General features: G+C 46.4%; 2 protein-coding genes across 2 annotated transcripts; one reads left to right on the forward strand and one right to left on the reverse strand.

Annotated features, from left to right (window-relative positions):
* The first annotated feature begins 1,040 nt into the window (after positions 1 to 1,040).
* LOC134379941 (olfactory receptor 6V1-like) lies at positions 1,041 to 1,988 on the forward strand. Its single transcript, XM_063099348.1, has one exon. It carries the CDS (start codon positions 1,041 to 1,043, stop codon positions 1,986 to 1,988), a length of 948 nt encoding a protein of 315 aa, XP_062955418.1.
* Positions 1,989 to 9,869: 7,881 nt separating this feature from the next.
* LOC134380838 (olfactory receptor 6V1) lies at positions 9,870 to 10,814 on the reverse strand. The gene has a single exon (XM_063100993.1). It carries the CDS (start codon positions 10,812 to 10,814, stop codon positions 9,870 to 9,872), a length of 945 nt encoding a protein of 314 aa, XP_062957063.1.
* Between the last annotated feature and the right edge of the window lie 1,447 nt (positions 10,815 to 12,261).

A 12,261-nucleotide genomic window follows, 5' to 3' on the forward strand; every position in this document is an offset into this window, starting at 1 on the left:
TGTGGGGACATCCATGTTGAGAAAATGGTAGAGAGACAAGGAGCCGGAGAAGAAGCCAGACAAGGAAAAGTCAGAATCGTAGAAGAACTTAAAGAGTGCTGGGTCCTTTCAGTCAAGGCTGGAAGCAGTTTCAGAAATGGGTTATTTGCAACCCAAAATGTCACAGAGAAGAAAAAGAGGATGAGGACTGGGCACAAAAGATGGAAAGAAGTAAGATACAAATACAAGGGACCTAGCACAGTTCCTAGCACAGGAGAAAACAGTAAATAGTAGCTATTTTCTTTTATATGGTGGTAAAATATATTTAACATAAGGTTAAGTACATGGGTGAGTGGAGGCAGGAGTCCAAACAAGTGAGTGTGATGATGGCCAGGTTCATTTTAAGCATTTAAAAACATAATTCTGTGGAATTAATTACATTTACAGTACTGTGTGACCATCACCTCAACTGTTTCCAAAACATTTTTGTCATCCTAAACATGAGCTCTGTATCCATTAAGCGATGACTTCCCATTATTTCTTCTCTCCAGTTTCTGGTAACCTCCAATCTATTTCTGTCTCTAAATTTTTTTTTTTTTTTTGCTTTTTAACTTATTTTTTCTTAGTTGACCCATGATAATTGCATATATTTATGTGCTATTATTTGATTAAAAGACTGTTGAATTTGGCAGCTAGGAAATGTTTACCACTTTATCCCCAGACCCAGCCAAATGTCTCGCAGAGTTAGAGCTTAATAAATGTGTTGAATGAAATGATGAGTGAGTACAAGACAGGAGAGGAAGACTTCAGAAGTGGTGATAATGTAGAGGTGGCCTGCTCCTAAACCTGTCCATCACAGACAGTCTATTCCTCACCCCAGGGAAACGTCTGCCCCTTGGAATGTGTCTCTGGACACTGAGATTAACCATGCACACAGGCTAGTATGATTGGCAAACCAGCCTAGCTGTCAGGGTACTTGGCCAAGAGAGGGGTTGATGGCGATTTTATGCTAAGATTTCCTGACTTCTAACAGGTATCACGGAGGACTGGCGTCAAATGTTATGAGCAACTACAGCGTTGTCAGGGAATTTGTGCTCCTGGGATTTTCTCATCTCCATGAGTTCCAGGTCCTCCTATTTGCTTTCGTCCTGTTGTTACACGTGCTGACAGTGCTGGGGAACCTGGCTGTCATCGCGCTCACTTGCCTGGACTCCCGCCTCCACTCACCCATGTATTTCTTCCTCTGCAACTTCTCCCTCGTGGAGATGCTGGTCACCTCCACTGTGGTTCCTAGGATGCTGGCAGACCTGCTGTCCCCTCACAAGACCATGTCCCTGGCCGAATGCCTGACACAGTCTTTCTTTTACTTCTCCCTGGGCTCCACCAACTTCCTGATCCTCACAGTCATGGCCTTTGACCGCTACGTGGCCATCTGCCACCCTCTGCGCTACCCAGTCATCATGAGCGGTCCAGTGTGTGTGAGGCTGGTGGTGGCCTGCTGGGTGGTTGGTTTCCTCTCCATCGTCTCCCCCACTGTGCAGAAAACACGGCTCTGGTTCTGTGGCCCCAGAGTCATCGACCACTACTTCTGTGACTCTGCCCCGCTCCTTGAGCTTTCCTGCTCTGACACGCACCACATCAAGCGCATGGACTTCTTCTTGTCCCTGCTCTTTGTTCTGGCCACCATGCTGCTCATCGTGGTCTCATACATCCTCATCGTGGCAGCCGTGCTCCACATCCCCTCGTCCTCTGGGCGTCAGAAGGCCTTCTCCACCTGCGCCTCCCACCTCACGGTGGTGGCTCTGGGCTATGGCAGTGCCATCTTCATCTATGTGAGGCCAGGCAAGGGCCACTCCACACATTTCAACAAGGTGGTGGCCCTGGTGACCGCAGTCGTAACCCCTTTCCTCAATCCCTTCATCTTCACCTTCCGGAATGAGAAGGTCAAGGAAGTCATTGAGGATGTGACCAGAAGGATTCTCGTCAGAGACCCAGCAGCCCGTAGATGAGGCAGCTGGAGGGACACCTTCCAAGTCACAAGGAGTAAGGATCCTCCCTGCAGGTGGAAGCCCAGGTGTGCAGGCTGAAGCTCGTCAATCTCTTCCTTCTTAGTCTCATTCGCTCCTTCATCCCCATGCAGGTCTCTGCTTCCATGCTATGGAGAGCTGACGGACACAATTTGAACGTCTCAAAGTATTTTTTTTTTTTTTGTGCATGTCTCAAAGTGTGTGAACTTTGAATGTCTCCAAGGACAGTGTCTGCGAACCTGAGGTGGTTAAGGGACAGATGACTTTGAGGGAGCTGTGGAGTGAAAATGATGGAGTGGCATCGATTGGATGAGAAAACCCAAACAAAGCTCCTAGTACAGGGTCTGGTTCATAGTAAGAGCTCTGCACATGGAGCTATTATTATTAAAATGTGCTACTGAAATTTCTCCTCCCCAGTCTGACTCTGATTTTGTTTACATTCCTTTATGGTTCTTTGTTTGAAACTTTTATTATGGGTGTGTTCCTTTCTCAGGAACTGGCTTCACGTGCTGGGATGGGGTTATCCGAGGAGATCGGAGAGGCCTGACACCCCAGTGCAGAAGAGAACCTGTGCCCGGGTGGGCTCCCCTTGCCAGGGCTGTAGAAACTCCACTCACACCAGGCTGTCCGCCTCTCCCTTCTGGCCCCAAAGCCTCTTGCCTTTCAACAGGAATGGTTCTCAGGGTCGCTCTCACGCCCTCTTACAAAAAGTTGTGAGCGCCTCATTTTTTTCATGCACTCAAGACGGAGGGTGGGATAGGGGGTGGGGGGCGTGGGAGCTTCGTCGCCCCTCTCAGACTTGCTGCCTCCCCCTTTGCAGGGGCCACCGCTTCTCTTCCGCCACAGAACCTCAGATTCAGACCCCAGAGGAAGCTCTAGCTGCAGAGGGCCCCTGAGGTTGGGTTTCCTAAAAGGGGCCTGGCTGTATTACCAGGGACCCTGGCTGGTGATGTGGAGGTGGTAGAAGCCACACAAGAGTAGGAAATGGAGAGGGGCTGCTGTTATGGGTCATGGGGTGGGAGGGCAGACAGGGAAGGCATTCCTTGCAAACCTGTACATGGCTTAGGAAGTCATGGGGCTAGGACTACCTGCGGTGTCTGCTTTCTCATACCAGATGAGATGGGCTGGAATTAGCAAAGCAGGGCAAAGAGCAGGTGCAAACTTCCTCCCACTTCTGAAGCTAATTTCATCCACAGGATACTAGAGGAGAGGCCCTGGTCATAATTTGCAGTGCGGTTAGTTGCAGCCAGAGGGCCATCCTATAGTGCAGAAATGCTGAGGTTGTAAGGGAAGCCTTCCAGGATGCAGGGCCTAGGGCTAACAATCTCATGCCATTGCCATTTAGCTTGATCTACAATTAAGCTTTTTATTTGTTTTTTTAAACGACCACAGGACATTTTCACATGTGTGGGCCTCACCAAAAGTGTACAGATTCTTCTGATTCTGCAGCAAAGGTCAGCAGGGAAAACAGTTTTTTATCCTGAGAACTTTGTTTCCTCCACCTCTCAAGGGACTAATTACTCACACTCTTTGTGAACTTTGTGAAAAACTGAAGAACTAAGTGGGAGGCAATTATCTCCTTCTGATACGCAGATACTTTCTTTCACTTTCTCCCCAGAAAATAATCAGCACACAGATCCACCAGAGTTTCCTCCTGAGGAACCCTTTCCTGTTAGTCTCTCATCTGTGTACATTCTCCTCTTAAAAATGAAAAATAATCAACAGCCAGTAGCAGGCTATTGCCTGCTTTTGATAGTGTTTCCTTAGGAGTGGGATTCCAGATTGGTCAGTTTTGCAGATGGTGTGACTTGTCTTGGGCCTCCACAATCGTCACCCCATCACAACCAGCATCACACAGTATGACATTCTCCACAAACTCACCTGTGATCCTTTGTTGCTCAAATGGGATCCTTGGGACAGCATCAACATTTCTTGGGACACTGTTAGAAATGCAGAATCCCAGGCCCTGCCTACTGAATCAGAGCCTGTGTCTTATAGGATCCTTGGTGATTCCTATGCAATGTTAATACTTGAGCAGAGCTAATCTAGACAATTTGCTGGTAGAATTTTCAATTGGGAAATTGTATAAGCCCTTGTCCCAATTTCAACAATGTGAAGGACCTTGGAAAAGGGAATTTGAGGTCACAAACTCCTATTGGTATTATTAGTCATTCTTCCTTATCCCAGGCCCTATTTCTGGAGACAGAAACCAGGATATAGGCCCCCAAGGTTTTCTTTCTAGTCTGACTTTAGACTTCTCGAGCAACTTTACCCAAATGGCCCATCCTCTGACTTGCTGCTAGAATCCTGTGTAGACATTAACTAGAGATGTTTTGTTCCATACATTTGTCTTGGTGTGACAGGGGCCCTCAATGTGTGTGATGTCAAATGAGGCTCCTCGATAGTCATCAACCGGAAAATAATTACGAAGCTGTTTTCCAACTTGCTGGAAGGAATATTGGGATTCCAGTTCTAAGTCATAGTTGCTGAACTGAAAGTCTCCCCAGATTCAAGTCGTGATGTAACTAACTCACAGCCTCGTGGGATCGCAAGGGAGTTTGCTGGTCACATAGCCCCTACCCCTTCCACCTGAGTGCAGGCGTCCCCGTGAAAGTCTTGGCTTGCACCACATGCAGGGGTGAAACCCTTGCAGCTGGGGAAGCCAGACTTTTCCTTTGCTACACCATTTTAAGATGCAACCCTTCTGGTAAGCCTCAGTGTGTCTCCCTCTCACACTCACCCACTGTCCAAGTTCTGCCTTTTTGAGTTACACAGGCAGGCTAGCAAATAAGTGAAGACATCTACACACCCCCCACAAAACACTCAGATTTACAAGTGAGATGTTGCCGCTCAACAAGTTCTAGACACATTCAAATTGCTTCTTCTGGTCCCTGTGATTATGTGGGTCTTGAAACTGGTTGTGGTACTAGTTCAGACAACTAACTGAGACAGAGTGCAGTGAGATGACCGCTTTCCTTTCTTTGTTCACTGCAAATTTCTATTACCACCAACTAAGACGGTGTTCTATGTTTTAGGTTATAGTGTTAACTCGTGTTCCAAATTCATCTACAAACTTTATTATTAAAGTCAGCTAGCATTTATTGAATATCTATTATATTCTAGGCACAGGAGATGAAAAATTATTTAAGGCATTGCACCTAACCTAAGGAGCTCAGAATTTAGCTTGGGAAGACAAAACTGTTAGTTACTATAGAAAAAGTCCTCTGGGAACTCAGGGGAAGAAATGCATCATTCTCTCTGGATAAGTTGAAAGTTAAGTTGAAATGACTTTTTGTTCTTAAAGTTGAGCCTTGAGGTATGAAGAACAGTTTTGATAGGCTGAGAAGAGGAAAAGTGAATTCCTGAGAGAGGTAACTGAGTGTGCAAAATAACAGACATAAAATGGTATATCATGTGGGCAACCAAAGCCTGGGGAGATGAAATTAATGAATGGGCTTTCTGGAGAGTGGCCAGTGGATATAGTCACTTATCAGATCCAAGTCCCTCAGGGGACTCATGAGTGTCTTCTGCAAGGTGCTCCACTCACTGAAATAAAGGTTATATCTGATTACAGCAAACTTCCGGGTGCGTAAAGGGGGCACTGAGGTGGAAATCTTTGCATGCTAGGGCAATTATATTGTATTTACAAAAGGCACTATTTACCTTCAGTGCTGGAATTTTATTGCCTTCAATTCTGCAAATAACCTAAGTTCAAAGGGAGCTTAGCTTCTCTTAATGTTTTCTTTCCCCCTCTGCCAGCAGCTGAATTGGTTAAGTGTTATGGCCTGTTAGGGCTACTTTGGTCAGATCCTCTCCAGTGAGGCGGAGGCATGGGGATGGGGCTGAGAGGATTAAGGGTATCTCTCTTCTGGTCTTTCCTTCTGTGTCTATGGAGAAAGAGAGGGAAGGAAATCTGTGGTGTCCCCTCTCCTTCCATCATGGCCAGTTTGTTCCATGACAAAGACAAGGACCTACTACACAGTCGTTTGGACTCACATCCAGCGGTGGGGGATCTGAGAACTTCCAGGTAAGTTTTCCACAGAGTGAGGGAGGTGACTGGAATGTAGGTGTGAACTGTGAGCTGCCCAGCGGCTGGTGGAGAAGGCAGGTCCCCTCACCTCCGTAGGGACTGGCGGTGGTCAGAAAGAGGAACGTGCAAGTTTGCTTTCATAGGACTCAGCACACGTCTGGCTCAAGGGAAGGAGAATGACAAAGCTTCTGGGTTGAATGGGGGACAAGATCTAAGGGAAAACCAGATGCAAAATGCTAGGCACGCTCTAGAGCCCTCCTGGGAACCGGTTGTTAATTGTCAGGATTTATACACAGCCATTATGAAAGATTAAATAAAAGAAACTTAGAATAAAATTAGTTATGCTAGAAACAAAGGTGACAAAAACTCAAACTCCTAGTTACTTTACTATATTTTACTTTCATCCGTGCTATTGAGGTTATTTATGTCACTTGGATGAGAACGTGGAAATACTGCAGAAGGCTGCGCTGTGGGGCATCTTTTCCTAACTCCAAGTTCAGTGATGTCAGGTTGGTAGATTGAAGTTAGACATGGTGGGAGTGTTGTCACCGTGGAAGTTGGCAACTGCTGGAAGTCAGCAAATGGAGACGCTGGTTTCACGTTCCCCACCGCCCATGGGACCACTGCCATCTTTTCTCACACCCATCAGGTGCCATTGCAAGAACCATATCTACGTCAGGAAATTTAATGCTTAAAGAATTAATGAACCAGACTGATATGGATATGGTTCTCTATAGGCAACAATTTTCCTACTTTGTCTCTGAGGGTTTTTCACCTCTCTAAACTCTGGAAATCCCATGTTTGCAGGGGCTTCATGTTACCACTGGCCAGCACAGAACCCAGGCCTGACTTTCCTTTGAAAAATGATTTGATCACTTTATCTTCCTGCCTCGAAAACTTCCATGCCCTTAATTTCTGCTCTCTAATCTTTCCACCTGGAAAGAATAAATCTATTTCTTGGCTTCTCATTGAGAATCACATATATGACGATGGATTCTGTTGTTACCATTCAGAACTCTTCTGGTTGCTTACTACAATACAACACTGCATCCCGGGGCTGAAATGCCAGACAAGTGCAGGGTGAGTGGGGGGATGTTTTGGGAGAGGGCAGGCACTTTAGAATCATAAACTCCCACCACTGATTCTACCTATACTTCAATTAGTTCTGGGTGTTAACAACCTTGCCCTCCTAACACCCTGAAGCCAGTGAAGCCACCTTTCTGGAGTGGTAAGTCTGCTGCTTGCTGTGCAACTTTGTCAGATGACCTTACACAGACTCACAACCACATCAAGTGTTCTCATCTCCCAGGGAAAATGGTATCACAGCAAAGGGACTCTGAATCCACTATGCGAGTAACACCGGATATGAACTGAATAAAAGTATTTATTCAAAATAAAAATTATCTTACATATGTACGTTTACTATCTTTCAAATGTTTGTGCATGTTCTTGTGATAAATAAAACACAAATCTTTCTGCCAACATGTGTTTCTTTCAAGTGAAGGACAGTAAACGATCACTGTCAGGAAGGGGTTACCAAGATGATTGTCACTACAAGACTATGAACTTGAGAGGAACTCGATGGAAACACGCTAAATAAGATGCTAGAGGAGGTCAAATTGAACAGCTTCAGATTTGGGAGATTCCAACTTTTAATTAATCTAACCTTTGGTCCAGATGGAAGAAGAAATTCCAAAGATGAGGAGATGGAAGAAAAGTGTGAAGAACCAGATTCTGTTGTCAGTGCTGCCATATCTGTGACCAACTCATTTTTCCTCCCAACCGTGGTTCCCTTTTTCTTTAAAATGTGACAGAAACACTGCTTGGCTGCAGCCCAAGAGTCAGTGCAGTATTTCCTTTCTGTGCTCCTAGAGCACTCTGAAAGGAAAACTCTCTTCTGTGCTCTCAGAGCACTCTAAGTTGGAAAACCCCTTGTCGAATGCATTACAATTAACTGCACTTTTCCTTTCTCTCAGTGTATGGGGAACCCCCTTGAGGTCAGTGTCCACATTCTTCCATCTCTACCTGCCAGTGCTGAGCTCAGAATGGGTGACCATTTTATTTAATTGAATTACTAAGGGGATAAAACCAAATACAAAGAACATGTAAAAGTGGTTTGTAAAGTGTGAGGCACAAAAAAGTAAAGTAGTATCAGTAGATTTATTCTTAACTTATTCATTATCATCCTCTCATTTATTCTACAAATACCTAACGTTGTAAGGTAGCGGACAGATAACAGAGAAGAAAAAAGTAATTGGTTCAACAGCAACACTAGAGTCATTGCTCTGATGTGTGATTAAAAGACAAGCAAAATTTTGGACCAGAAACTGAAACTAGGAACCTAAAGAGACCTCTGGCTTGGGTGAGGGGCATCTCAGCAAGAAAAAACAAAACAAAGAAAGAAACACTTTCAGAAAGCCAGAGAAAGAGGAGCCTGGATTAGGAACGTGTTAGTCTGGGGTGACACAGGAGGTACCTAATGAGAACCAAGGGGCCGCTAGGTGACCTAAGTCTCCACAGCAAGACTCTCTGTCCTCCTGATGAGCCCACAGGTACCTGCTGTGGTTTCTTCCACATAGCTGATCTTCTAAAAGTCTGAATGGAACATAATAGGTTTTCAGGAATTTTATACACACACACACACACACACACACACACACACACACACACACACACAAATGTATATACAATGACTGGACAAAGTAACTTACTAGATTTATTACAATTTTCTGCCTTCAGGCAAGTGAAAGTTTCCAACTCTACAGCAGAAAATTTTATTTTATCCTTCTAAAACTTTCTGTAAATATTTCCACTCTGGAACCCACATAATTCCTGAAAGAGTTGCTCTTACTTCTTATATCAATGGAGATTTCTTTTGCTCTTTCTTTTTTTTTCCCCTCAGATGCAAGGGTAGCTGATAAATTGCATCCTCACATGTCCGTCAGCCCGTTACTTATCCTCAGCATGTTCTTCGGGTGTTGTCAGAAAGTCGCTCCTCAGTCCCGTTTGATCTTCGTGTTCCTCTCACGTGCTGTCACAAAACCTTCTGTGAACGCGTCCCACCTCCCCTGTGGTGCTGTAAACAGCTCTTTACCGTGCTTTTCCTTCATCAGGCTGAGAGCTTTGAGAGGACACGTACTACCTGTGCCTCCTTTACCTTTTTATCCTGTACCTGTGAAGTGCCTGACACACAGAGTCCACTCGACATTGGTGAAATGAATGAACAAACAGATGAATGATTATATAATGAGCCACACACACACACACACACACACACACACACACACACACACACACACACACACACACACACACTCACACGTGCGCGCGCACGCACGCACGCACCCTAGAAGACAGTCACTATGCGTTGGTGAGTCTTGCTCCTCTCCTTAGCTGCATGTAGCCCAGACATCTGTGCTTCTACAATTAGCAGTGGGGCACACACCTTGGTAGAGAAGCATACCTGAAAACACACACACGCATGCGCGCATGTGTGCACATTGGGGCTAGATGGTACCTCTTGAACAGAGAGCACTCGTTGGCTTCTCTTCCTTGAATGTGAAGCCCACATACTTCCTCTTCCCTGAAAGCCCCACTCCTGGCTCCCCAAGCTCTGTCTGGGCTACTTTCAGAGTCTGTAGGTGCCAGTGAGCCTGGGGAGCACTTCCGTGGTGGCCTGAGAGAGCTTTGGGCAGACAAGGTAGCACTGAGGACTCACTGTAGTTATCACCCAGAGTCACAGAGGAAAAAACCACAGAAACTCGACAGTGGTCTTTCCACCCAGCCACATCCTCCATCTTCTCTCAGAGCTGCTTGACCCAGCCCCCATGGGCTCATTGCAGCACCTTGTGAAGGCCTTTCAGCCTCTGCACCGCCCCCCGTAGCACTGCCTTAATGGTCTCATTGCGGAAGGTCAGGATAAAGGGGTTGAGGAAAGGGGTGAGGACTGAAGTCACCAAGGCCACAATCTTGTTGACTTCCACCGAGTGTGCTTTCCCAGGCCTGACATACAGGAAGATGGTGCTGCTGTAGCCAATGAAGACCAGCGTGAGGTGAGACCCACACGTGGAGAAAGCCTTGTGGTGGCTGCTGGCAGAGGGGATCCGCAGCACGGTGGTCACAATGTAGCCATAGGAGATGAGGGTCACCAGGAAGGAGCTGAGGACAAAGGCCAAGGCCATCACAAAGTCCCAGAATTCCAGCAGGTGGGTGTCAGAGCAGGACAAGTGCAGCAGAGGTGCATTGTCACAGAAGAAGTGGTTAATGACATTGCCGTGGCAATAGTTGAGATGAACTCGGGAGATGACAGTGGGTACCATGGCTAGGAAAGGAGCTGCCCAGGCAGCCCCAGCCAGCCAGATGCACACAGCCCAGCTCATCAAAGTGCCATAGCGCAGTGGGTGACAGATGGCCACAAAGCGGTCCAGGGCCATGTCTGCCAGGATAAGGAAGGAAGTGGAACCCAGGGAAAAGTAGAAGTAGAACTGGACCATGCAGCCAGCGAAGGAAATGAGTTTATGGGGGACTGGTAGGTCGGAGAGCATCTTGGGCACTGCAGTCATGGTCACCAAGATCTCCAGCAGGGAAAAGTTGCCCAGGAAGAAGTACATGGGAGTGTGTAGGCGGGGGTCAGCTATGACCATAATGATGATGATTGTATTTCCCACGAAGGCGAGAAGATACAGTGTGAGGAAAGGCCCGTACAGAAGAACCTGTAGCTCACCAAAAGAGGAGAAGCCCAAGAGGACAAATTCAGAGGGGTGGCTCAGATTGGCCATGATCCAGGGTCTGGTTCCCTGCATGTGAGGGAAACAAGAGACAGAGACGGAGAAGCAGAGGCAGAGAGACCAGAGAGAGAGAGAGACAAAGAACCATTCACCATGAAACAGGGATAAACAGCAATAGACAGGACAGAGACAGAGAACAGGGAGAAAAAGGCAAATAGGCAGCCAGTGATCAACAGAGGGACAGAGAGAAAGAGCAATACAGGGAGACAACAAAATGGGAATGTGGGAATCCTACAGGAACAGAGCTAGGGAGCTGGAGAAGTGAAAGATGTGGCAAGCCATTGATAGCGAGAGAGAAAAACAGGCGAGCAGATTAAGAAAGAACACAGCCAAAGACACACACACTTAGAGAGAAGACAAGAAGAAAACAGAGGAGAAACAGAAGGAACAGAGGAAGGCCACATATGGGAGAGAGAGAAAGAGAGATACAGGGAGTGGAGGGAAAAGTGGAAACATATGGGAGAGAGAGAAAGAGAGATACAGGGAGTGGAGGGAAAAGTGGAAAGAGCAGGAGGGAATTAGTGCAAGTCACCCAGAAGCCCCCAAGTGTAGATTGGTGCTGGGGTCTGTGTCATGAGCCAGAGGCTGTGCACCACGATCCCTTTTAAAGAGTCCCTGCAAATCTTTCTGGGTTGTCTGTCTTCTCAGGATCTCACTCATTCACATTTCTCTATCTATGATTATAAAATTCATAGAAAGTAAAAATTTTGAGTCAACAAATTAGCTTCCTTCAGAGATGCCCTCTGGCATGTGTTTGCCAAGATCAAGAGTAGAAAGGGCACGCAGGTCAGGGAGGAATCCAGGCGGCTGCTCTGCCTGGGCCTGCCGGGCCCTGCTGTCTACCCAATGATGCCACAGGCTGCTGCGGTCTCCCCGCGCCTCAGTCTCCTTCTCCACTGTGGGGTCAACTATGAGCTGTGGGGACAGACTGCCTGTGTTTGAGTTCTGGCTCTAACACTTGCTTGTCATGGACTGTAACCTGCTCTTCTCTCCCTGAGCCTTAGCTGACTCAGCTATAAAACAAAGAGAATCATAGTACTTAGCTCTAAGGTGATGATAATAATTAAATAATGAAAACAGTGAATGGCACGTACTAAGTGCTCAACAAACAACTGTCGTCACTGTTCCTATTGGTAGGCTGACAATGAAACTCAAGCTTCTATGGACTGTCATCTCTCCACACTTCTTTAGTGCCAACATGTACGTGTGTGAATATCTCCACAGCTTTATGCTCTTCCTTAGAATTTCAGTTGACTAGAAGGATACTTTAAAATGTTTCAGACACAAAAGAACATAAGTATTATGACACAACTATCAGGAATGGAAAGATCAAGGCTGTGAATAGATACACTCTGGCTGTTTCTCTGGTCTCACAAAAGCTTCATTTGCAGCTGCATCCTGGCCACCCAGTAATGTATCCAACATACAGAAGCCTTGC

The sequence above is a fragment of the Cynocephalus volans genome, chromosome 6 (genome assembly GCF_027409185.1).
Source record: "Cynocephalus volans isolate mCynVol1 chromosome 6, mCynVol1.pri, whole genome shotgun sequence".
Classification (NCBI taxonomy): domain Eukaryota; kingdom Metazoa; phylum Chordata; class Mammalia; order Dermoptera; family Cynocephalidae; genus Cynocephalus; species Cynocephalus volans.